Raw genomic sequence first — 27,338 nt, forward strand, 5'->3', positions numbered from 1 at the left:
ACCACCCCTCCCCGCACAGCGCTGATCCATTTTTACTCCTGGATTCACTGCTTAGGACCCTTGCTTTCCAAGGCTGTTTCCACACCACCTGCTGACAGCCCTTCCCACCCACAGCACTCCTTTCTCCTACCTCCAAACGCCACTGGATTTTATGTGTGTATCTATTAGCACCTATCAGACTTTGCCTTATTTGCATATGAGTCACTTGAGGGTAGGGGGAAAGTGCTGTTGGCAGCTGTGTCTTCTAGAGTGCTGAAAATAGCATCTCTGAAAGGTTTTGAACTGAGTGTGCTAAATACCAAACCTCTACCAAACCTGTGTTCTACAAACGACAAGTTCTGGAGGCCAACAGAGGAAATAATAACTAGCAAGATTCGCAGCCGACAAAGGACCAGCTCTTGTCTATATTGCTTGGCCTTAGCAGACAGTGTTTTTATTTTGGGGGGTGGGGGTTGGGGCTCAAGAAGCACCCATTTTTACAAAGACTCACCAGAGTCACTCAATAATGGCTACCTGTGAGGCCATAGGGGAAGGTTTTTGTTTTTTGTTTTTGTTTTTTTTTTTTTGAGACTGCTGAAGCATAGCTGTTAAAACACAAACTAAGTGCAATAAAGACCATCCACAGTGTGTATGAGAAAGATCTGGCAGCCACCGTGCAACCAAAGGAGCATGCCAAAATGCCAGAGGAAATGGAAGAAAACCAAATGGAGCTCAACTGGGAAATAACGATTCAAAGGAGAAGAAGCGATCAAGTTGTACAAGGCAAGGCTAGGAAGAAAAGGAACATTTCTTAAAAACAATTCTCAGAAACACCAAACGACCTTAGGTAATGTTTTATGAAGAGGTTTAACCTTGGAATTTGAACATGGATTTTGCAAGAAAAAACTTATGAAAAAAAATCATTAAACAATACTACTGGCTGGTCTACCGATACAATAATGGTTTCTTTTGAAGGGACTGTTATCTCAGACTTAAAACACTGTACTACAGTACAGTCTCCACATTTGTCAAAAGCACCCTGAACCATAATTCTAAGTTGTTTACTCTTTAACTTAAATGCAAAGAGATTTGAAATTAAACAGCGTGAGAACCGAATTCTTTCTCCTCTCCCTTCCTTGGTACAGAACAGTTCATCTTTACACAGAGTAGAGAAATGGCAACATCACCCTTCATGTCCTTCTATTTATCAACGGACCAGGAGGCTTAACCTATAGCCCACGGAGTTCACAAATCCCACTGCTTCCTGATGAAGCACAGTGGGATTAATTAAAACAAATGAGTTGCCTGTAGTTTACAAACGTAGAGTATTAACCCCTCAGTCATTTACAGCCTGCTCTAGGCGCCAAGCAAGACCTCGGAGGAGATAAGGTAAGTCCTGGAACAACTTCTCATACTTCTGAGGGTTTTACGGAAGAGGAATTCAAGTAAGGCGACAGCAAAATTTTCTCAGATCTGCCCAGCCTGAAACGATGTAACAAACGAAGCCAGCACTTTGTGCCATGTGAACGTTGCTTATCTCGCACAGGCAGACAAACTAGAAACCTTGTTCTAAAGCGGATCGCTAAACGGAGAGAAAGCGAGTTCAAAGGAGGCGCTGCCACACCGATCAGAACATTTTGCTGCCTTCAGTCAAAGGAAAACAAGTCACGAACCGTCAGGTAAAAGAAACAGGACGCAGCTGGGTTTGCTAGCTTCGTTAAACAGCGGCCACGGCAGGTGATTTTATTACCAAATAGCAACATTTCAAAGTTGTTCTGTGAACAGTACGACTGTCCTAACCCGTTCAAATGCTTAAAAATACCCCCTTAACTCTCGACCTTCTCCTCATGGGGGAACCCGCCCACAACAGCGCCGAGCTGGACGCGACCTGCCCCGGCTCCCCACAGCCTCGGTCGCTGCCCTGGAGCCCACGGGCCTGGCCGCCCTTCCCCTCCGCGTCCTCCCCGAGCGGCCCCGCCACCTTCCCTCCGCCGCCCGCCAGGCTCGCAGCGCCGCACGGCCTCCAGCCCCACGCGAGGGTCGGTCCCCGGGGTCTCCTCGGCCGGGGGTCAGGGCCCTGCCACGCCCCCGCCCCGCGAATAATGGGTGACATGGCGGCCCCCCGCCCGCCCCCGCGCCCAGCCCGCAGCCTCGCTCACCCACACGAACAGGCTGTCCGACAGCAGGTACTGGGCCACGTCGCGGGCCCGGGGGCCGCCGGCGGCCAGGCGCGCGGGCGCGAGCGCCTCGGGCTGCAGCGGGGCCGTTAGCGGCTCCGGTTCGTCCGCCCCGGCCTCGGGCTGGCTGAGGGATCTGTAGGCGCTGATGATGGTGCCGAGTAAGGCCAGGCCGCTGAGGCCCGTGTAGGTGCGGAGGCTGGGCCACGGGAAGCGCTCGAGGAAGAGCAGCGGCATGGCGGCGGCGGCGGGCTCCGGCGCCCGAGGCTCCCCGCGTTGCGGCCAGGCGCCTGCGGCGGCCTCGCGAACGGCGACCACGGGCTCTGGCGTCGCTGCCGCCGCCGCTGCCGCGCCGGGCCGGGCCGGGCCGCTCCTAGCTGCTCGCGCCGCTCCCGCTGCTGCCCCTGCCGGCGCGGAAGAGCCTCGGCGGACTCGGGGCGGGCCGCCTCCCCTAGCGGGACGCGGGCGGGACGGGCGCGGGGGCGCGGCCTTCGTCCCCCGCCCCCAGCGGGCGCGCCGCAGCCCAGCGGGCGCCGGACCGGGCCTAGGGCCCCGGGTCCCGGCCCCTTGCAGCATCCTTGGCGACCCTGGGCCCACTGATGCCACGGGCGCGCCCCAACGGGGCTCTGGCGTGAGCCCGGCCCGTGGGCAATGACGGCGGGCCTGTGTGCGTGGCCAGGCGGCAGGGCGCGGTACCCAAGCCGCTGGCCGCTTGTCCCTTGTTCCTACCCGGCAGAGCAGGTGAATCCTCATCCCATCACCCTGTGGAATGAATAGCAGCTTCTTTGGTGACCTAAAAGGGGGACATGATGCTTAGGAAATAATAGAAGACTTGAGATAGACTATTTTTTAAAACGGAGCCAATATAACAGGACATTAAAATATGTTCCCTCTTATGCTACAAGTGAGAATGTAAAATGGTGCTGAGCTTGGAAAATGCCTGTTCCTAAAAGGTAAGAGTGACCATTTGACCTGGCAGTTAACATTACTGGTTAATGTTGAACACACACGCGCGCGTACACACACACACACACACACTCCTCCTACATAGAGATTGACAGCATTATTCCTAATAACTCGGGCGGGGGGCGGGACTACAATGGAATATAGCGTTTGAAAATAAAGTACGTATACATGCTACAATATAAGCGAATGTTGAAGATATGCCACACACAGCTATCTAAATTCTATGCGATCCCACCGATAAGGAATGTAGAGCGGGGGAGGGGTGTGTGTGAGAGAGAGACCTTAGGAAGTGACAGGTTGGGGCTGGAGAGATGGCTCAGCCCTTAAGAGCACTGACTGCTCTTCGGAGGTACTGAATTCAACTCCTAGCAACTACACGGTGGCTCACAGACATCTATGTGATCTAATGTGCACTGTATACGTAATGAATATATATTTTTTAAAGTGTCAGGTTGGGTACTAGTTTCCTGTAATGACAAGAATGTTCTAAAATTGTTATATGCAAGCCAGGTGTGGTGGTACACGCCTGTAATCCCAGCACTTGGGAGGCAGAGGCAGGTGGATTTCGGTGAGTTCCAGGCCATGCTGGCCTACAAAGCTAGTCGAGAACAGCCGAAGCTACACAGAGACAATGAATTGTACACTATAAACAGCGAGTAACATCTCTATATGTGAATTATATAAAATAACATGGGGTACTCTCTTTAATCGTTATATCCCCAAGCCACAGGAGTGTCTATCCCAGAATGTATATAAATAGCTATTGAGTTTTCCTAATTTTCTAACAGGGATAAATTGTCTTTAAAGTATATTTCTGTATATAAATAAAGTATATATTTCTGTAGATGTTTTTATCTAAAAATTAATCACTCTTAAAAACACCTTAATGAAGGGGTTTCACAGCATCCGTTCCCTTTGGTTCTCCCCCCAGAGTTTCTTGCAAGATGGCTCAGTGGATAAAACATTGCTACAAAGCCTGGCTACCCAAGTTTGATTCCTGTAACTCCCCCAAGTTATCCTCTGACTTCCATATCTGTGTCTCTCACACATGTAACGAAACATAAAAATAAAGTGCCACCCCCTAACACTATTGCCCAGAGAATGGAAATCTTTATTCTGAAATGAGGATGGTAACTTTCCAGAGAAGTGTTCTACTACACAAGGTCAAATCTGAGTCACCAGGACTTTAAACCATATTCATTTGTGATTCACATTCAGTCTAAGTCACAAAACAGTATTATTGTATACCAAATTGTGCTTTCATCTTGCTGATAACAGGAATGCCTTCTTTAACCTCAGAAGCTTGGGCTCCTTTCAGGGAGCATGAAATTAACGCAGTCCAGCTACATTTTAAAATAATGCAAAAGATTTTGAGTGCTTTGTTTGTTTGTTTATTTAACTAGTCGTAATTCTATTCCTTTTCCCCTCAAGAAGGTACTTTGCACCTCGCCCTTCTCTAGAGGACCTGCCTGTTTGAGGATTTGTTTTCATTGTAGCTGAGTTTGGCCTCTAACTTGAGGCAATTCTATTCTACTGCCTGAGCCTCCTGTTAGAATGCTAGAGGATTGCAGACAATGAACATCCACACTCAACAGATTCTGTCTCTTTCATCCCTTCCTCCCTCTCCTCTCTCTGCAGTACTGAAGGTTTATTTTTTGAACTCCTAAGATTTCTGAGCTTGCCAAAGTACTACTAATACTGGTCTTAAGATTAGCATTACCCCACCCCTACCCGGCTAAACAAACCCTCTAAAGTCCTTCTCAAAGATTTGTGTGTCTTTATATGTGTGTGCCTACATGAGTTTATCTGCCACACAACGTGTGCAGGTGCCTACCAGGTTTCAGATCTTCTGAAAGGTACTGAGAATCAAATTTAGGTCTTCTGGAAGGGCAGAAGGTGAGAGCTCTTAACTGCTGAGCCAGGTGTCTATCAGCCCCCTCTAAAGTCTTAGCCAGAAGCCCGATCAAAGCAGCTCATTGTTGAGGGATGGTGGGATGTATTTTGATAATTACTGTTTGTTGTCTGTGACCCACCTTTTGTTTAATAAAAAGCCATCTTACCTGGGCAGAGCAAAGGAGATAGGTGGGGCTTGGAAAGAGAGGAATTCTGGGAAGAAGGAGGACTGCCACCAGGAGAAGGGGAGAGACCTGAAGTGAAGAGAGGAAGGCCACCATGTAAGGTTAACTGGAGGAGAAGCACATGGCCGCCAGCGTGGATGGAGAATCCAGCCCAAATGAAGAACATTAACAAGTATTTGGGATTATGGATGGGAAGTAGCTTGATAGAAGTTATTAGAAACAGATGACATGGCATTAAAACAGGGATCCCATGCCTGCCCCCCTATGGGAGGCCTGCCCTGCCCCAGGTTAACTAAGGCTATCTTAAAATATAAGAAGTGTCTGTGTCTTGATTGCTAGCTAGCCGGGCCTACAGATAATACATACTTGTATTCTTGAGGATGACATGTAGTTAACACAACTGTGTTGCATTTTAAGTATCCCAGTCTTACAGGCTCTAAATCTAATGGCGCCATCAACTGCAAACAACTGAATCTACTAAGAGCATGCTAAGGCACAAGAAAAAAGGGAAGAGACAGCCAGGTGTGGTGGTGCACACCTTTAATCCCAGAATTTGGGAGGCAGGGGCAGGCAGATCTCTGAGTTTCAGGCCAGCTGATGTACAGAGTGAGTTCCAGGGCTGGCAAGGCTACACAGAGAAACCCTGTCTCAAAAACATAAAGGGGTGGTGGTGGTGCACATGTACAGTCCAGACCATCAGGTCCTTACCACTTTGCCAAACTGGTCCCTTATCCAATAGGCCCCTCCACAGACAGGGAAGCACAATTCTGCAGAATCACTACTGGTACACAAATTTAGCAATCCCCCACCACACAGGACTATCCCAAACAATTAGTCATTCGGTTTTACATGTTTTTATTGAAATAACAGTGAAATAAAAATTTTTAAAAAGAACAATGACTAATTTAGCCAGATTTTTGCTTTACAAATATAAAAATACAACCACAACTCCAGTTTCTTTATACATTCCTATAAACAAACCAGAAAAGTTCTCAAAGCCACACAACTATAAATGGTGCTTGTATACTATACATGAACATAATAACCAGCTTTCTGTTTGGGGGAAACATGGATTGAACCCAGAGCTTTCTAGGCAAGCATTATACCACTGAACAGCACCCCTAGCCAAAGCTTACGTGTCTGAACACATTGCTCTTTCAACAGAACAGTGTAATTCCCGCATTTCCCCAATCTAGCCCTAGCCTTAATCCTCACTAAAATACAAAATACCTTTAGCTGGCTCACTCTTGATGTATTTGAGCTTTGTTAATTTTTTTCTCAAAATCGGCCTGTGTGTGCGTGCGCGCGCACATGTGTGTGTGTGTGTGTGTGTGTGTGAGAGAGAGAGAGAGAGAGAGAGAGAGAGAGAGAGAGAGAGAGAGAGAGAGAGAGAGAGAGAGAAAGAGTTAATAGTAAAGGCAAATGTAATGGCTCCAGCTGAATTACAGCTTGTATTTAAACAGAGGCAAACTCAAGTGAGTCCAGTTTAGCCCAAGTCAAGTAATAAAAAAAACAAGTGGAATGTGTTGGAAAGTTCAATCTTAAGCTACAGAGGCTGACTATGCACCTTTACCACCATACCATAGAAAACTGAAAATTCTCTGCAACAGTCAGCATCCCCAATACTAGGATTCGTAAAGTTTTTACATTTGAGGAGCTAATGGCACAAAGTATAAGTCATTGTCCTAAACCTGAATTCCAGAAAAGCAAGTTCAATGGACAAGATAGACCGACATCAAGAACAACTAAGATGATAAAAGTATCTAGGGACAGACCATCCTGTAGGAACCACGCACGCTGGGAGATAATGACCACTAGCAGATTAACACTTCATGAACCACTTTGAAGAGTCAAGAAGGGCTGGAGACTTGGCTCAGTGTTTAGAGCACTGGCAGCTCTTCCAGAGGACTGGCATTAGATTCCCAGCACTCACTTGGCAGCTCACAACCATGTCTAACTCCAGTCCCAGAGACCTGAAACCCTCTTCTGGTTTCCATAAATGCTGTACACACGTTACACAGATGTACACACAGGCACTTACACCCATACCTATTTTTTTTTTAAAAAATACAAATTAATGTAGATTCTGTGCCATTTAAGTTCACTTTTTTTTGAGGTGGGGTGTCTTGAGACAGGGTTTCTGTGTAGCCCTGGCTGTCTTGTGTAAACCAAGCTGGCCTCTAACTCACTCTCTCTCCCAAATGATGGGATTAAAAGCATGCACCACAAGTGCTGGTAGTGCGCCTACTCTAAAAAAGAAAGACATCATCACTCCATCAGTTGCGGGTTTTTTTTTTTTTTCAATTCTCCGAAAGGGTAGATAATCCTAAATGGCTTTAAACAATTGAATAAACTTTTTCATTTTCTCCCTTTACTCATTCAAACATTTTCTAGGGCCACTTAGTTTGTATAGAGTATGTACTACTAGCATTAATGAGAAAATAATAATGCAAGAGGGCTTTCGTTTAAAAAAATGTCAGGTGGTCAAGGGCTTATTTTAAGACTTTTCAATGTTTAGTATATACACGCTTGGAACGACACTCTAAGACTTATATTCTAAGGGTGATGGTTACATATGACAAAGATCTTAACACCTGTGCTCCCTTTGAATACCTGAAAGAAAATATAACATCTGGACCCCTCTAATTCATCTCTGTTCATCAGGAAACAAGAGTATTGGGATGCAACTGTAACTGACCAAAAAGCTTTACAACTTTGTGTTTATGGGATAGGAATTTTCTGTTTAAAACCACTTGCCTTATATCCCAAGGTTATAACACCAGGTGCATTAAATCAAAGGTCTCAGAATATGAATGGCTGGCTCAAGCACTTAAGTAACTTCTGGGTCAAAGCTTAAGTTAGAAGAGTGGATTAGACTCAGTCAGATGACTCTTTAAGAACTGCTTTCTGATAGCAATCTCTGAATCACAGGTAGGAAGTTCACCTTGCCACCTTTCCAAAACAGCAAGGCTAACAGCTGAAACCACTGTAGCATCTCTCGAGTGCCCGATTGTGGAAGGTGAGTGTAGTCAACCTAGCTCCATGTCTGCCCTCTACAGTCTAAAGGATTAGCTGGACTCTTAACTAATATACCCATGTGAAACTGTTAATATCCTAACACAAACTATTGGGGCAAAACTCTTGGCTCCCAGGGAAAAGAGTAGTCAAGGAACTAGTGGCTTTTCGGAGGACATCAGCTGTCACTGTTGGTCATGAAGACCAGTGCTTACCATGAATGGACATGGTTAGTTGTTACGACATGACTCTAAATAAACTTGAATGAGTTTAATTCCTCGGCCATTCTTGACCTGATTGTCAAAGCTAAACAGAATATACTAATAGACATTCGCTATTGCCCAAATATTCAAATATTGTCTACCATAAGTGTATGAGAACCAACTAAGCCTATTTCTACCTATTAAAAATTTACAACTTGCTACATCTTGTAAGACTTTTCTTTCATTACATTAAGCCTACAGCCAACGAGTCTGCAATAAAGCAACTATGCTGAGCATACGTAATTATACAACCAGCTAAGTCCTTTGTCTTTTTCAGATTTTTATGAGTGTTTTGCCTACATTAAGTATATACACTACATGTATGCCTGGTGCCCAAAGCCAGCAGTGTCAGATCATCTGGAACTGAAGTTACAGGTGGCTGTGAGCCACCACGTGGGTGCTTGGGACCAAACCCAAGTCCTAGCAAGAGCAACTCTCCAGCCCTTAAAACTTATTTTAAAATTTTTTTTGAGATAGAGTCTCATTATGTACCCACAGCTGGCCTGGAACTCTGCCAGCTTTTGCCACTGAAGTGCTGGGATTAAAGGTATGTGCCTCCACCATCTTTGTTCTAAGACTTTATTCCCCATAATTTCATCCTAACTGGGCAGTATAGTAGACGTTTAAATTTGCTGTTGTCTTAGGCTGACAAAACCTGTCCTGACCTCTAGAATCCAGTTGATTCAGACTATCCCATTGTTTGTATTGTTTTTTGAGAGAGGGCCTTGCTAGGTATCTCAGCTATCCAGTAACTCTTGATCTTCCCGCATTTGGCACCCAGGTGCTGGGATTATAGGCATTTACTACCATATCTAGCCTATTCTAAAATATTCTTGGAAAGCTTTACTGGTTGCTAAAATCATGATTTTTAAAAATTATTATGTATACAACACCTCAGATTCCCATAACTGTAACTCTGTAATCTGAGAGTTTAAAGCCTGATGTCATTTTGTCATGGCTCAGTAAGAAGCAATTTCACAGCAGGGCAAATAATCACTATTCCATTACATGAAGCAAAATACTTCAATGAGTTCTATGATGGACCTCTTTTTATACCAATTCCAATGGTTTTCAGCTTACCTAATCTTCAAATGGTTTCCCAAATGTTTAATGTCTTGTGAAGGCCTAGACAGCTATGAAATATACTAATCAGATAATACAGACTGGGGATTCTTTGTAACAGAACTCACTAGAGTGTTGTTTGGTACACACTGTGCCTTGGAGTTAATCAGAGAAATCAAGTTCCCCAGAGCAATGGGAAGTCGGCATTACAAGCAGCTCTAACACTCTAGGACCATATGCTCACAACCGTACTGGAGCAAAGGGCTCATGATCTCAGCTCACCTAAACCACAATCATGTCTTAACAGTCCCCAATCTAAAGCAGGGATAAAAGGATCCTCCACTACAAGATTTTTCAGAGTTTAATGAGAAACTTAAAAAAAAAAAAATACAAATAGCAAGTTCACTTTCTTTAATGTTGTACAAAAAAATGTATGAATAGAACCAAAAGTTAATAAACACTGTCACATGTTTACACCAATATCTGGTTCATATTAACTCTTCAAACAGGAAGGAGGTGACAATTTAGGGAACAAGAGAAAACCAAAAATTTTTCTACAATTATTCTTCTACGTGTGTAAGCTGTGCTCACAGAGACGGCTTCTTTCACTTCTGTGTGCAGGAATTCAGTTGTATATAAAATTGAACCTGCATTTAAAAAACAAAACTTTTATTAAAAATAGGATTAGTTACACAGTTTCCACCTTAAACAACAAGGTACCCGGCTCTTTCTCCTCTCCTCTGGCACACTTAGCACTTCTATACTAAGACACAGTTTGCCCTCACTGGTCATGCGTATATACTACACAAGTGCAGCTGAGTGCTTAGTATGAGAAACATTAAGAATGTCAATTTGGTTAATTATGAACTGCAAAGTTCCTTGAAGGCTAAAACACTGTTACATGTTCATGTGCACCTGATACAACAAGAGGCCAAACTGGGGAACAAAAGAAGGGTGATCAGTGACAAGGCCAAAGGCAGTTCTACACTCCCAAGCACCCACCGAAGCCAGCACCACGACTAGGATGCTGCCAGAGAATATGGAGTAAACTCTTCCAGGTACTATGTTCTAGGCGCTTCTACCTGCCTGATGATTTGGTCCCTACAATCTGAAGAGGAAACTACTGTCCTCATTTGCATATGAAGTATATGACAAACAAGTTTAAGAGCTTGTCCAAAGTTTTACTACCAGCAAGTATGGAAAAGGGCTGGAGAGATGGCTTGAGGTTACGAGCACTGGCCGCTCTTCCAAAAGGACCAGGGTTCATTCCTAGCACCTACACGGCAGCTCACAGCTCTCTAACTCCAGCTCCAGGGGATCTGACACCCTCACAGACACATATGCAGATAAAATGCATATAAAATAAAAACAAGCAAATCATTAAAAAAAGAGATTCAAACCTACACAAAAGAGAGCAAGCAAACACAAGTGCCAGGGACACCAGGCACTTGTAAACTGCCCACAGCATGCGTGCTGGGAACTAAACTCAGATCCACTGCAAAAGCAACACACCTTTAACCACTAAAGCACCTCCCCAGCACACAATCCATATTCTCTTTTGTTTGACATGGGGTCTCACTACATAACCCTGGATGGCCCAGAGTTCACTATGTAGAGCAGGATGGCTTTGAACTCATAGCATAACAACCATGCTCCACCTCACAATAAACTGTTTTAGCTGCAGTTCTTATCCATAGTTTGCTTTAAGGAACTCAACTAATAAAAGCCAGTTTTGAAAGTGCAAACTTAAGTGAGGCATGGTGGCGCACACTTTTGATCCCAGCACTGTAAGGAAGAGGCAGGTAGATCTCTGAGTTCTCAGCCAGCCTGGTCTACATAGTGAGTTCCAGGACAGCCAAGGCTATGCAGAGAGACACTGCTGCAAAACAAAAACAAAAAATTCTATTTACCCAAAAATTCTGACTTCATATAAAACTATAGGACTACATCCCATTTGCCAATACAGACCTAAATACACTATGTTCCAAAAAAGAAAAAAAATAAATTATACTAAAAGATTTTAATATCTCCATTTTTGTAGATCACTACACTGTATTTTAAATACCTAATTTGGGTCTTTAGGTGCTTTTAGTCATATTTTAGTCTGTTGATTACATAACAATGTAAAAATACATTGACTGTCTTTATTTTCCTTAAGACCTAAATTTTGTGAGCTGTCACTTCAAGTGGCTCCAAATGTTTTTAATTTGACGTTTTACACAGTTCCATCAGAAATGTTCAACTTTCCATACCTGCTCAATAGCTGAGGAAGACTAGAGATGATGGGTCCATATCCTGGTGCGTTGTCATATAGTTCAAACAATGGTGCAGCTACCAGCTTGTAATTTTTAGGGACTGCAAACAAGGCTACAAACAAACAAAACTGTATTCAATTTCCTTAACCTTTCATATAATCTTAACTCTCTCTTCATAATTAATCAACAATTTTACACTTGAGAACAGATGTCCCTAACTCTGCCTCCTGAGTACAGGTAATAAAGTTGTGCACTACCATGCCTGCTCCAAATTTCTTTGTTTTCCCGTGGGTTTATTACTTAATTTTCAATTTTCGTATAAAACTATTGTAAGAAACGGAGCCAGGTATTGTGACAATTCTAGCACTCAAGAGGCAGAAGCAGGCAGATCAATATTTAGAGGCTTGTCTTCCAACCATGAGGAACAGAGTTCAATCCCCAAAACCAATACGATGGTGTGTTTGTAATCCTGGTGCTGGAAAAAGCAGAGACAAGTGGCAGCCAGTTTAACCTAACTGGTGAGCTACAAGTCACTGAAAGCATTCCTAAGGATACTCAGTCAAGGAGGAAGGACGGGAGGACAGGAAGGAGAGATGGGAGAGGCAGGCAGGCAGAAAAATGACTCAGCAAGTAACAGCAATTGCTATTCTTCCAGAGGACTGGAGTTTAGTTCCTATGACCTGCAGTCATGTGCTGCACATACCCAAACACAGGGAGGGAGGGAGGCAGGCAGGCACACACGCACACTATATCCAAGAGAGAAAGACTGATTGATTTGGAAGCAAGCCTGAGGTATACAGCAAGAATCTGTCTCAATAAAAAAGAAAAAACAATGCCATGGGTGGTAGTAAAAGAAAGCCTGTAATCCCAAATAAGGGCTTCAAGGCCAGTCTAGCTTATATGCCATCTTGTGGGAATTTTTGTTCTTTGTTTTTGATGTTTTTTAGGTGGGAGTGTGTGGGGATGGGAAGTTAGGATTGAACAGTTACCTGTTGAAACATAACACTCTGAAGACTTTTTAAAAATACAACAATCTCTTATTTTAAGCTCTAGTTTGATTTCATTCCCCCTAAACCATGACTGGCACAAAACGAAAAGTAGTTGATTTTGCATAAGTGTGATAGTGATTTCAGTCTCAAAGTGAACCTAAAGCTGTTCAAGGAAACTGGACGAGACAAGCCGAGAACTTCAGAGAGCACTTTGCGAGAGCTTTTAGATGGCTGCCTTCTAGACAAACACCTTACCTTTCTCTTGAAGCTGGACCAGAAACAACTTCTTATGTTCCTTGGGCTTTGTAATATGTGCAGGAATATATGGATACTAAAACAGAAAATGAGAATGACTTGTGGATTCAAGCCCCACTCTTCATTACACCTCATGTCTTAATCATCAGACTCTCTAACTTCAGACACAGTCTTACTGTAACGCATACCCCATGGCTTCGCTTAGTTCTATGCATGGACACGTCCTAGTACACTGCTGGTAGTATACTGCTGTGTCATTCCCCTTTACTGGACCGAATACCTACCTAACTAACAGATACAGTCAGTGCCTTCACACACATGAAGTAAGTAGTAAATCCACCAGTCAAAGAATGTATGGCTAGAGAAATTTACAACACAGTCAAGTTTTGGTCTTAATAAAAGTTGCTGCTGCTGTTTTAAGTTGTGCTACTAAAACACCCTAGAATCCCTATGCAGTCATGTTTACTCTGTGAAAACTATGAAGCCTTTGAGGTATTTGCCAAGATGCTCTTTGCCCCTTCCTCCTACCCCCCCATTCACATGGCACATGCTTTAAGAACAAAAATGAGCTAAGTGGAGTTCTGCCAGATGAGCAGAACCTAACTGCTGGGTAAAACAGAAAGAATATTTAGAAAAATTAAAGGGATAAAAAGAACTAGAGAAACTACTTACTGCTTGAGAGCAATTTGATATGGGCAGGGGGGAAATGTATAACTATCACACTCACTTTACATAGGAATTTTCATTTTACAAACTAGTACCTAGGGCTGGAGAGATGGCTCAGCAGTTAAGAGCACTGACTGCTCTTCCAGAGGACCTGAGTTCAATTCCCAGCACCCACATGGCAGCTCACAACTGTCTGTAACTCCAGGATCCAACACCCCACACAGACATACATGCAGTCATCGATAAACATAAAGTAAAAATAATTATTTTTTAAAAAAGCCAATATAGGGAGTAGGGATTACTTCTGACATGGACTCTGGAGCCCATCTGCGGATAACCTCCCCCTGGTGGGGCAGCCAGGCCACAGAGGAAGAAGATGCAGGCAGTCCAGATGAGACTTGATAGGCTGAGGTCAGATGTTAGGGGAGGAGGGCTCCCCTTTCTGAGGACTAGGGGAGTGGGGAGAGGGAGAAGGGAGGGAGGGTGGGATCAGGAGGTGACAAGGGAGGAGGCTACAATCGGGATATAAAATGAACAAATTTTAAAAAATAAATCATAAAAAAGAAGCTGGCACGTCAGCTGAGTGAAGCCATGCTGCAGCTGCATCTATTCATTCAGTGCTTACTCATAACTTCCTCTCTATCTCTGCTCCTCACTGGACCCAACCAGTGCTCACTGAGGATGATTATACCCCAGCACTACCCCTACCTACAAAGGAACTGAAGCGACTGACCCAGGTTTTGCAGGTCTGTCTGAAAGCCAGAGTATCAACAGTGAGGGACAGAGGTGAGAAGTAGTTCAAAGAGCACAACTGAAAAACCACCTGTGGCCCACAGTCAACAAAATAATTTCCTTCTATTTGCTGCTTCCCCCTTTTTAGAAGGCTGTTCTCCAGTTCTGTTCTTAATAGCTAAGCTGATGCAACTGATATGAAAAGGCAGAGACAAGGAAATATGATATACTTTTCCACAATGACACCCAGTAAAAACAGGAAAAGTGGGTTAAAGCAAATAACCACACAGCACGCCATTTATATCCTCACTTCCAGGGCCAAGGGCAACACTTCAGTGAAGTAAGGACTAGCCAGAGAGCCACAGCAGAGGAGATAAGGGAGGGTATTCAGAAGACAGTCTGGAAGACTTCTAGAACTATCCCTGAGCACTTCTCTTCCAATTAAGGAACGTCAATGGAACCAAAGCCTGTTTAGAAGAACTGTTGCACATATCTTTGAAGTAGCAACTTCACCACTTGTGTATGAAATTTTGCTTCCTAAAGCCAGGTCACAGATGTGCTGTCCAGAGCCCTGTGTACTTGTCTTCAGCTGTACAGGCAGTCATGAGAGGACAGAACACCTTTTGCCTGGCCAATATTGCGTAACACTTGACCTGGAACATACTGTTATAAAAAGAAGCTCTCTAATAATAGGACTTTTGATCTGTCCAACTGTAAGACGCTGTTTTACTAGCCAAAGTATGAAAATCTGAGCACCAATGTTATCAACCAACTGATTTGTTAATATACGAAACATTTAGGAAGAAAAGTGTACATTCTATAATACATAGATGATATTGGTGATTGAAACACAAGGCAGCCTTTTTTATTTAAGATGATTTGCAAGGGTAAGAGAAAAGAGTTATAACCCCTGTCAAGGTAAAAGCGACAGAAACTATCCTAATTCAAACAAATATGAAAACTAAAAATAATAAAGTAAGCCAAGCATGGTGATATATGCTTTAAATCCCAGCATTCGGGAAGCAGAGATAGGAGGATCTCTGAGTTCACAGCCAGCCCAGTCTATGTAAGCAAGTCCCAGGACAGCCAGGACCACATAGAGATACCCATATGAAAACAGTGATTATATACTTGATGAGATGACTTCAGTATGAGAGTGGTTGCATCCTTTTCTGTGCTGGGGATGCAGCTCCATGGTAGCACACAAAGGGCCTGGGTCCCATTCCCAGCTTTTTTATTTTTTAAAGAAACTGTTTATGTGCACATCTACACTACAATACTTCCTCTCACCAAATACAAGGCAGTATTTTTTTTTAAACCAGAGCATTTCTATAGAGCCATTTTTTTCAAAATTAGAACTTGTAAAAACTATGTTAATATTCCATTTGTTTTAATGTGTCCTGAAGAGGACCCAGGACTCAGAACTGCCCTCAAGCAACAGGAAGCAGCTCTGATTCAGTGCTTATCTTTTTCAAAGTTTTAAGATAAAACACTCATCTATCCGGGTAGGACAGCCAGACACTCTTCAGATTTACATGCTAGCTTTTTGGTTTTAAAATTTTTTCTCATAGAAGAAAAGGGGTGGGGTGGAACTAGTCCAGCATGCGTAAGTTCAATCCCAACACCTCGAAAGGAAGCAAAACAACAGCCGAACAGTATCGTCCTGGCCCTGTGGTTCACTGTCTCAGCACACCGTAATCCCAACACTTTGGAGGTAGAGGTAAACTAGTTCAAGGCCAGACTTGGCTACCTAGCACATGTGACATGCATACATACAAACAATAAAAATAAAAGGAAACACTGCTTGGGTTTGTAAATGTTTTCTAAATTTAAATTAAGGAGTTAAGAAAAGGAAATTGAAAGTCAAGATGTACTTTGATCTTTAAATTTTAAACATTTGCATTTGTTTGTTTTGTGTGTTTGATGGAGAGGGTCCCACTTTCAGCACCTGTGGTAGCTAGCAACCATCCCAACTCCACTTCCAGTTCCCTCTCTCTGACTTCCTTGGGCAGCAGGCACATACATACAGACAGACACGTGCTCATACACATGAAAGAAAAAAGGCTGTTTGGTTTTTAAAATGTTTTTTAGGTCAAAATTAAGAAAATGAGAATAAGAAATGGGAAGCCAAGATCTACTTTGGCTATTTTTTCATTCTTTATTTTAAAAAATTTCCACTGATTTTGTGTGTGTGTGTGTGTGTGTCACACACGCCACAGCATTTGTCCTCTCCTTCTATCATGTGAGTTTCAGGGATCAAACTCAAGACATAAGTTTGGCAGCACACCCACAGAGCTGTCTTATTGGCCCTGATCATTTTTGTATGTCTGGAATTAAGTGAGGTTTCTGCTTTACGAAACGGCTGGTAAACACAACTGAAAACTGACCTGAGGAGGCTCAAAATTTGGTCTCCACCAGTTACCAATGCAGTCATCAATGACCCAGTCTTGCAGGACTCCATCTTGACGACCCAGTATCTGTGAAAAGTAGTGATTTAGTGAATATACACAGAAGAATTGCCTTCTGTGTAAGGACTGTTTTCAGTGATACTCCTAACACATGTAGGCAAACAATCATACATAGTTATACACCCATTTCACTGGTCAAAAATGGTACTACAAAGGAAGAGTAAGAAAGTAATTCCCAGCTCTGTCCTACCCACAACTGGCTGCAGGACTCAGTTCCTAGTTCTTTCCCCAGTATTTGCCTCTCTTTAAATGTTTTTTGTTTTGTTTTGTTTTGTTTTTCAACTGTCTTAGGATAGTTTTATACATTAAAAATCCTTCCAAAGGGCCGGGCGTGGTGGCGTATGCCTTTAATCCCAGCACTTGGGAGGCAGAGGCAGGCAGATCGCTGTGAGTTCGAGGCCAGCCTGGTCTACAAAGTGAGTCCAGGACAGCCACGGCTACACAGAGAGACTCTGTCTTGAAAAACAAAACAAAACAAAACCCTTCCAAAGATGGGCCAGAAACTCTCCACAATGCCTACACCTTTCCCAGAATGTTACCATCTTACATGAGTATAGTACGTCTGGCAAACTAGTGTATCAGTACTATACCAAAGAAACCCATACAGTTTTTGGTTGTCTTTAATTTCGGTACCTAATGGCCATTTCAGGCCTAGGATCCCATTGAAGATACAACACACACAGTCATTACTTTCCCTGAGGCTGCTCTAGACAGCTCTGTTAGTTCTGATGACATTGACAGTTTTGAGGAACACAGGTAAGGATTTTGATTAGTATTACCCAGTGATACTGGGATTCTGGCAAGGAAGACAATAGAGGTAAAATGCCTTTTTTAAAAAAAGATTTACTTATTTATTATGTATACAGTGTTCTGCCTGCATGTACACTTACCTGCAGGCCAGAAGAGGGCACCAGATTTCATTGGAGATGGTTGTTAACCATCATATGGTTGCTGGGAATTGAACTCAGGACCTTTGGAAGAGCAGGCAGTGCTCTTAACATCTGAGCCATCTCTCTAGCTTCCTAAAATGCCATTCTTGTATCAAATCAAATCATGTCATATCAAAAGGCCATGTTGTCACTATGACTCACCACTAATGAGAACCATGATTAATTGGCTGAGGTAATGATTGACAGATTTACCTACATCAATTATAGGTTAGAATCTATCTATTAAAGGGACTGGACAGATGGCTCGGGCTGCTCTTCCAGAGGTTCTGAGTTCAATTCCCAGTAACCACATGGTGGCTCACAACCATCTGTAATGAGATCTGGTGTCCTTTTCTGGTATGCAGGCAGAACACTGTATACATAATACAGAAATAAATCTTTTTAAAAAAGAATTTAAGTACTAAAACTATAATGCTCATCCATGTTTTTCCCCTCCTCCTCTTGTTATCAGAATTTGATTAAAGAAATATTCAGTATTTAAACTAATGACTACCTTCACAGAAACAATTAGTAAACTGTAATTAAATTGAATTGGACAACTCTCTTCTCAAGTTACTGCTGCAGTTCATTTGCTACCACTAGGGTTACTCCCACCCTATCTGAGAGCTCAAATGTGTTTTCAGTTCAGAAAGCAGTCTTCATTTTCCCCCACCAGTCTGCCCTGCTCTGCACAGCCCAGCTCACAGCTGGCACCGGGGCCTTCTCTGGCCTTTCTCCTACAGCTCTGGACCACATGTTCTGATTTTTCTATCTTCATCCCTACCTTAGTCCTTTATCTTAGAAGCAACCTTTTTCTACTGTCTCCTGAGAAAAGGTACAAGACATAACACAGTTTTGACATTTCTCCAAGTGTTAAAATAATTACTTCTATGGTTTTATTAGAGAGTTCTGGTAATGGAAATTATATTTTTTCAGAATTCTGAGGGCATGCTTCAGATTTTTGAGCTTCCTGTTTTACTTCTAGGAGATCTGAAGTACTTCCTGAGTTTTTTTTTTAATGTTTTATTACTGTGCACTGTGTTGCATGGTGAGTGTACCACAGTGCACATGTGGAAATGAGAGGACAACTCTGGAGTCAGTTCTTTTCCTCCTCCTGTAAGTGGTTCTGGAGGTGAAGTCCAGGCCACTCAGATAGGGGCAAGCTTACTAACTGGCCATGCCACCACCTTGCTAGTCTTCTAAGGGCCTCTCGTCTCACAGATGCAGCACTTCCTCTGTGACTCCAAAAAGCTGTAATTCCTGTGACTTATTTAGCTTCCATTTCTGCTGAATTCTTTTGCTGTTTTAGACCTTATTTCTCCACAAGCCAGTGACACTTATACGCGCACAAGTAAGGGTGACACAGTGAAGTACTGGACACCACTAGGTCCAGGAGTTTGACACAGCTATGCTCCCTCTTTAGAAAACTCCAAATAACATGACCTAGGTTTTCTCTCCAAGGCAGACATCTGCAGCCTTCTGCCCAGAGTATGGCTCTCTCACCCGAGGACTCTACTACTCTGCTCCCCTCTACCCAGTGCTACTTCACAGCTGTACTCCGAATATTCTCCCCATCTTCTAAACTTTTACTGCTAAATGCTGGCTGACTCAAATCCTACAGAGACTCAGCCACCACTCAGTCCCTGCTCAGCTGGGCTCATGGGAAAGACAATGTAGATAGATAAATATAGCCTTTACATATTTAACCAATCCAGCTCACACATGGGCCCACTGGCCTGGGAGCCGAGCCTGGGCAATTCCTCAGCCTTTCTGCGCTTCACTGCTGCATTCCAGACTACCCTCCTGCTGAGCTACAGTTTCTATAAGGTCTGTTATGGTGTGCACAATTACCTTCCAGCACTTTCAAACTTATTATTTATTTATTATTCTGTTAATGTCTTATTTTGCATCCCCTAAATACTACTGAATTTATACTTTTAAAAGGTACCTTTCTCCTGACTTTTTGGTAGTTTTCAAAAGAACCAGACGAAAAGTGAGTAGGTTTCCTCTGTTTTTTTTTTCCTGAAAACTCTACCAAAAAGGCAATTTATTATTATTGTTTCATCAACATTTTGTTTTATTTCATCATGCAACAGGGTCTCCCTCTGTGGCACAGCTGGCCTAGAACTCACTATGTAACCTAAGTGGTCTTCAGCTCAAGGTAATCCTTCTGCCTTAGCTTCCCAAGTACTAAGTGCACAGACACATTTATTTTGCAGAATATAAATATTATACTAATTCAGATTTAAGTTGTACTTACTACTACTAACTACTCAAATTAAATGTACTTCTACGAGACATTTAAAAACTCAATTATTAAGCAGAGAGAGGCAGTGCACGCCTTTAATCCCAGCACTCTGGGAGGCAGAGGCAGGCGGATCGCAGTGAGTTTGAGGCCAGCCTGGTCTACAAAACAAGTCCAGGACAGCCAGGGCTACACAGAGAAACCCTGTCTCAAAAAAACAAAACAAACAAAGTTAAGCTGGTGGTATTCCACTGGGCAACAGAATTGTCAAAGTAGTTAAACAGAAAAATACCTCTGTCATTAAGCGTTTTAGTCCTTCAACTTCATCTTCTCCTGGATTAAGTTCACCGCCAGGTCTGTATAAAGGTTAAGAATTTTGGCTTTCAATCTCACACAATTCGGGATAATAGCAAGAACACAATAATCATCACTGCTATAGCTGAATAAGACACGCTTCAAATCAGAACAAGGACCAAAGGTGGGGGATAGGATGGAAAGTTAAACTCATAATGTTAAGTACCGGACTGCCGTAAACAATCCTTGTTTTAAACAGAAAAACACAATATTAAACACACTCACCACCCAGCAACCCACTGTGGCCTCCTCATAGGAAAGCCATATATAACGGAGTCTAGCAAATGCCCAGAGAACAAATTACATTCTTTAGATCTAAGGAATGGTCCATTTTTTTCAAGAACATCAGCTTAGTTTTGAGGCCTTTCTTTTTGGCACAATCTGGTCAGTGGGCAAGTAAACATTTAAAGAGTTATGCACTCAAGTGGTTAAGCTACATGAAACAACGTTACCATCACTTCAAGAAACTGAGTTTGGACTAATCTAGTTCAAGGATATCAACAATATACAGAAACATGCAGATTTATACTTTGGAAAAGAAATAAGCACATGACTCTTCTTGAAAGACTCTTTCACAGCATTTGTTTAAACAACTAAGGGCTAAACTTGTACTTTGAGCTGCATTAACACAGCCATTGTATTGCTGCTAATTTCCAACACTACTTACAATTTGAAGAAAGTTGTTCCCAGCTGTAGCAGTAACACATGGGGAAGCCGGTGCTCATGTACAATCAGAACTCCTTCTACAGTCCTCCTCATCCCAATTTTATCAAATTCCTCCCTCATGCGCTGAAATCTGGCTGCAACAGAGCTGTCTTTCTCATAGAGGGGCTCTTTTGTACCAAAGGTGTAATTGGTAAGTGGGTACCTGTGAACCAAAGACAAGCATTGAGCATGAGAAACAATGGTCTTATTTACCAGTACAGTTCAAAACAACATATATAGAAACCCTGGGCAAAACTCCATGTGCTCAGAAGGCCAGCTGAAGCTTCATAAGCAGCTAGGAGAGCAAAAAGCAAAGATCAGAGTGCTGCTGCTGGTTCCCGTGAGTTAAGCAGACAGTACTGCCTAAAGTCCCTGTAACACTTAGCCAAGTGGTTATCTACACTAGTTTTAGATCATTTCACGGTGCTGATGCCAGCCTGTTTCTTCTAAGTAATCTAGTTATAACTTCTGTTAACCAACTGGCACTAACAGCTAATCTCTTTTTTCCTATATGCTGAACCACCACTACCTATCAACATCTAAACGCTTCCTTTTTATTTATTTTTTGATGTGTCTTTGTAAACGTATATCTACAGTGTTCTATGACATGTTTATAGCAGTCAGAGGATAACTTGTGTGAGCCTGTGCTCTCCTTTCACCATGTAGGTTTTGGGATTGAAACCATATCCGCCTTGGTAGCAAGCATCCTGACCTGCAGAGCCACTCACTGGTCTCCTGTCAGGGACCATGCAAGAAGAACAGTAACACAGCTCTAGAACTCATGGAATGCAGCCTACTGGTTAGCACAAACACAACGGGTTTGTGTTGGAGAGGCTCAGCCCTGAGGACTACATGTCCTGAGGACTTTATGCTGTTATGGAGCATAGTTCTGCCTGCCCTGTGGGCACCACATCTCTCCTAATCTAGAGTTGTATGACAACTCTAAGGCCTCCAGCCCCTCATCGGGCAGTATCACTGGCCCTCACAATAGCAGGGCTTGAACTCTTTCAGGCATTGCTGCTGGAGCAGATTAAAGAATCGACCACCACCTTGAAAAGCACATACAGATGTAGACTGCTAGCAGTGACCTTTAGAAAGAATTTGGAAAAACAGACTGGCAGCAAGGTTAGGTAAAGAGTTTGCAAGTGGCTCTCATACAGAAGATCTTGGGGAAAAATAGATAGTTTAGCAAGGTTAGGTAAAGATGTTTTTGCTAACGGCTCCGATGTAGAAAATCTTAGAGAACAATTTGAAGTTCAGAAAAGCACTCTCTTAATAGTAAAGCTAGGGACATGTTGAGGGAAGTAAGCAAGAACAGCAGCCCAGGTTAGCACTGGCTGGCATGACTCCAGGATGATTTCTTGTACTCATTTTTGCCCCAAGCTTCCTGTTGTGATTAATAAAAATTATTAATGAGTAGATGTGTACCTTAAAGATTTTAAGTAAAAATGGTTGACTGTTTTTTATATAAAAGTTTGTATTTTTGATTCTTTTGAGATTTTTATAAGATTACTTTGTTAATATATAACAAGTTACTTAGTTATAAATGTATATAGGTTCTTGGAAATAACTTATTTTCATGTTTCTCACCCATAATATGTAAAACATTTGATCATGTGAAGGTATTGAACATGCTTTTCTTTTTTTCTTTCTTTCTTTTCTTTTTTTCTTTCTTTCTTTCTTTCTTTTTTTCTTTTTTTTTTTTTTTGAGATAAGGTTTCTCTGTGTAGCCTTGGCTGTCCTGGACTCACTTCTGTAGACCAGGCTGGCCTTGAATTCACAGTGATCCACCTGCCTCTGCCTCCTGAGTGCTGGGTTTAAAGGCATGTGTCACTGTTTCAAAGATTTTACTGGAATATATATAAGCTGTGGGAGAAATAATAAATGTTCTCGAAACTTGCTCTTTGGAGTTTGTTCCATCTACCCAATGTGTAAATGTGTGTGTGAGAAGTTAGAGAGCTTATAAGAAGCAGCTTGTTGGAACCTACCTGCTCGAGTCTGTCTTACTCAATCAAGTGTGTATGTGGTCTTTCTCTCTCTCTCTCTCTTTTTTTTTTTTTTTTTTTTTTTTTTTTTGAGACAGGGTTTCTCTGTGTAGTCTTGGCTGTCCTGGGCTCTCTTTGTAGACCAGGCTGGCCTCAAACTCACAGTGATCTGCCTGCTTCTGAGTGCTGGGATCAAAGTTGTGTACTTCCCTTTTTTCCTTTCCTTTCTAGACGCTTGCCATCATCAGTGCAAGTCCCCGCTAAGTGCCAACAGCTCTACCCCTGCTTATTGTAAGAGGTGTAAGCCCCTGCCCAGAAGCTATCAGCACTGGCCTGCCACCAGCAATTTAATTCTGGGCCCTCAGCTTGCCATTATCAGCGGAAGCTACTGCCAGTACCAGTCAGTTCCAGCCTGCAATGTTACCACCCTCAGTCAACGTCTGCTGCTGGGTGACCAGCCAGGGATCTACATCTACCTCAGTTTTTAGTCTTCCACAGTCCTGCTCCAATTATTTTCTGTTCACAAGTTAGCAAGTTTGTCTAGTTCTTTTAAGATCAGCTTTTCCTCTTCTTCCCCCTTCCTCCTCCTCCTCGGACTGGAACTCACTTGTGGATCAGGCTAGCCTTGAGCACAGAGACCCCACCTGCCTCTCCCTCCCAAGTACTGAGGATGCATGCACTGTCACAGTGGCTTAGACTGGCTTTCTTTTTTCTGAGCCTCCTTAAGACTTCTACATTTACCCTATCCACTATTTGTACTCTTCCCCTTTCAGTCCTTCGCCTATCATATCTACACTGAATGGACTCTTTCCTTATCTAGAACCCAAAATGACTTAAAATGTTAAAGACTCCATCTTGCTTAGTAAAGATCAAGTTTTCCTTAAAGTTTAAAGTCCACGCTCATCTTTCACCACACATTCTACCTTGCAGTTCCTTGAGAGGCTTTTCTGTTTTAGTACGGATGTCTTGACTGAAGATGGCTAATCCCAAAGCAGCTCATCTACCAAAATAAAACTAAACAACAATAACAACCTTGCTACTGGGCTGGGAAGACAGAAAAGTGCTACTCAGGTAAGCATGAGGACCTAAAGTCAATCTCCAGTGCCCACCAAAACCAAACAACACAGTGGATCCCTGGGGTTCCCTGGACAACCAGCCTAGCTTACTCAGCAAATCCCAGGACAGAAAGGGATACTGCTTTAAAAAAAAGAGTGGGAAGGAGCTGGAGAGAGACAGCGCAATAGTTAAGATCACTTGCTGCTGCTTTTGCAGAGGACTAGATTTTAGTTCAGAGCACCTATGTCAAAGCACCTGCAACTCCAGCTCAAAAAGACCCCACACTCTTCTCTGACCATCGTGAGTACCTGCATTCGAACACACACACACACACTCTCTACAGGTAGGAACCAATACCTACTGTTGTCCTATACTGCATATGCATGCCCACAGCACACCTGCAAGCACATACTAACCTGGGTTGGGGAGAGGCTCAGCAAGTAAAGCACTTGACACGCAAAGTGAATCTGAGGTTGAAACCCCAGGACCCATGCAAAGCCCTCTGCTGTAGGGACACCTGAAATCCCAGTGCTCCTACAGCAAGCTGGCTGACAGAGACAGAAAAATCTCTGGAAGTTTATGAGTCAGCCTGATGCAGCAGTGTCAAACAAGAGAGATCCTAGAACTGACACCAAGGATTGTCTTGACTTCCAAATGTGTGCTGTGACACAGGCACACCTCACACACCCGAGTGCACACATCTGCATGGATGCATACAGCACACATGTGCAACACGCACAAAAGACTTGACATTAATCGACAACTACATACTCTCCTCAGTAGTTCTTGAGAGGGGAAATCAAAGTAGCCAAAAGAAAAGCATTAATTCCACAAGTCAGATTCTAAGCATCAACAATGTAGCTCTAAAATAATATAGCATTTTTATGGGACGTTAAAGATAATAATTTTGCAGTAGATCCAATAATGCATCTAATGCCATTATTAGAAAGAAGTTACTATACACAGCTTTATATACTATACAATGCTTTATATGTGCTAACATGTGGCTTTCCCAACCTGCATTAGAGAGAACTGAGACCAGTCACAACCCAGTTTCTATTGCAGGGGCTATCTGCTACGTCACAGGATCTCAGCAGAGTGAAATGTTAGAATTTTCAGCTGTGTATTTGGAGCAGCAGCCCACAAAGAGCATATTCTCCACATCACACTAAGGGCATCTCAAAGCAGTATGCACCTGCACGCCTGGCCATGTGTGTACACTGTGTGTACGACAGCACCTACCCCGTGTTTCCTAGGTGGAACTATGCTGATGAAACCAAGATTTACTTCCCACTTAATAGGTAATTCACGCAAGTCAACTCAAGTTCACAGCACAGTAATTTTGTTTAACACTGCCTTTACATAGGAAGTGAAAAGTAACATATACAACCAGTAAAACATCTTGCTGAAAGCACATCTATATACAATTCTACACAATGGCCTCATGGTAACTCAGTAATCAAGGAAAGTTTAAATAAAACCAATGGTCCTGGCTTATCATTGAAGTAATGCAGAACTTGTGCTTCCAGTTTTTACTTTTTTCAAGTGCTGGAGACAGAAATCTGGAGGCACTGCACATAATAGGCAACCCCTTCCCAAGCTCATCCATATTTTTAAGCAGCGTTTGATTTTAATTTGAGCACTGAGCCATCCAGACCAGCCTGGTCGACAGAGTGGGTTTCAGGACAGCCAGGGCTACACAGAGAAACCCTGTCTTAAAACATCCCCCGCCGCCCCCCCAAAAGAACAATTGCCTTCTCCATTTTGTGGAAATCTTATAAGCATTTAAGTGGCAGGAAATTAAAGTGCTACTGTGTATTTTGGGATCAAAGCTAATTTGCATAGACACAACTGTCAGCTACTTCCAGATTTTTATTATCTCAGTTTTCAAGCCAGGATGTGTTTTGCCAAAATCAGTAAGAGTATTTTCAATTTCGTGTCACGTTTGGTTTTAGGTAGTAAAGTCCATTTATTTGAAATATGAAACCAAGAAACACTAAGATCACTTTCCAAAACACCACTATCAGTAAAATCTTGCGCTTTTTAAACACATAGCCTAAACTCGTCACTTTTTCCCATTAGAATCAGCTCCACACTGGGGAGTGGGTACCAAACACTGTGTGAGCTATATTCCAATCCCAATTTCTTGCTATAGCAAAATTTTTGTTTTTGAGAGTGATCTCGGAATACAATCATCTGCTTAAGAAAAAGGTGCGTTGAAAACAAAACAGCCCGCAAACTAGCTGTCTGGGCAACATGTAAGGTACCTCCCACCATCTCAAAGTACACCAAGCAGAGTGTGTACTCCCTCCCAATCTAGGTCTACCAGGTGCCTGTGATGATGATGTCACATCGGTAGACAAGACATTCGAATGCAAGAGGTAAACCAGACAGCACGAAAATGAATAAACTGTGGATACCACACACACACACACAGAGAGAGAGAGAGAGAGAGAGAGAGAGAGAGAGAGAGAGAGAGAGAGAGAGAGAGAGAGAGAGAGAGAAGAGAAGGGAGAGAAGAGAGAGGAGAGAGAGGAGACCCTAGGCCATTAGAGGTAAATCTGGGAAACTTACTTTAAAAGAAATGTACACCCTACAAAACTGATATTCATTTCAAACAAACACATGTGCGATGAAAACACCAACAATACATTGAAACCACGCACATTTTATGAAGAATTCAAAGCAAACGTGGGTTTTAAGCCTGACCGAATAAAGAGAAAGGGAGAACAAGCCTCTCTTTAAAATAAGAAAACTGCCGAGTCGGGGGAGAGAAAGAGGTCTAGGAAAGAAGAAAGCGCGCATCCCGGAAGGATCATACAGCATCCGGCGTGAGGGAGGCCGCGCCACACTTACAGGTTAATAGTGCGCTCCAGGGTGAGGGGCTTGGTCTGCTGGATGTACTTGTTGCCGAACTGGTTGACCCCCCGGGGCCAGCCCGTCTGCGAGCGATTCGGCGGCACAACAGACATGCTGAACAGCTCCGACACTGGCGACGTGCAGAAAGCGGGGGCAGGGGAGACGTCCGCGGGGCGGGCAGCGGTTATCTGCGTCCCGCTCAGCAGCCGCCGCCCGCCATTAACAGTCAAGAGCAAGAGGAGGCGAACGCACGCCGGAAGTGAATACGTTCCGGCGGCAGGAAGTTGGGAGGCATTCCAC

General features: G+C 43.2%; 2 protein-coding genes across 2 annotated transcripts in view; both read right to left on the reverse strand.

Moving 5' to 3' along the window:
- The window catches only part of Amfr (autocrine motility factor receptor), a 36,899-nt gene extending 34,448 nt beyond the window's left edge, over window positions 1–2,451 (reverse strand). The window contains exon 1 of the mRNA XM_051169113.1: window positions 2,139–2,451. Coding sequence (XP_051025070.1) covers window positions 2,139–2,393 — 255 coding nt within the window. The 5' untranslated portion in view covers window positions 2,394–2,451. The remainder of the gene's footprint in view (window positions 1–2,138) is intronic.
- A 7,487-nt stretch (window positions 2,452–9,938) lies between these two features.
- On the reverse strand, window positions 9,939–27,290 carry Nudt21 (nudix hydrolase 21). Its single transcript, XM_051169118.1, has 7 exons — window positions 27,036–27,290; window positions 21,101–21,301; window positions 20,372–20,435; window positions 16,825–16,914; window positions 13,040–13,115; window positions 11,793–11,907; window positions 9,939–10,187 (listed from the first exon to the last, which is right to left on the reverse strand). The coding sequence occupies exons 1-7, from the start codon at window positions 27,149–27,151 to the stop codon at window positions 10,166–10,168; spliced, it is 684 nt and encodes a 227-aa protein (XP_051025075.1). The 5' UTR covers window positions 27,152–27,290; the 3' UTR covers window positions 9,939–10,165.
- Window positions 27,291–27,338: the final 48 nt, after the last annotated feature.

The sequence above is a fragment of the Acomys russatus genome, chromosome 26 (genome assembly GCF_903995435.1).
Source record: "Acomys russatus chromosome 26, mAcoRus1.1, whole genome shotgun sequence".
In the NCBI taxonomy this organism is placed as follows: Eukaryota; Metazoa; Chordata; class Mammalia; order Rodentia; family Muridae; genus Acomys; species Acomys russatus.

Bases quoted from the DNA above. Each gene is read 5' to 3' on its own strand.
- Nudt21 (XM_051169118.1), bottom strand. From the start codon at position 27,151: ATGTCTGTTGTGCCGCCGAATCGCTCGCAGACGGGCTGGCCCCGGGGG. The intron at 16,915-20,371 runs GTATTTTTCTGT...TACTTTTCACAG, and splicing joins TAAAACGCTTAATGACAGAG to ATACTGGGTCGTCAAGATGG. The intron at 13,116-16,824 runs GTCAGTTTTCAG...TTTCTGTTTTAG, and splicing joins CAAATTTTGAGCCTCCTCAG to TATCCATATATTCCTGCACA.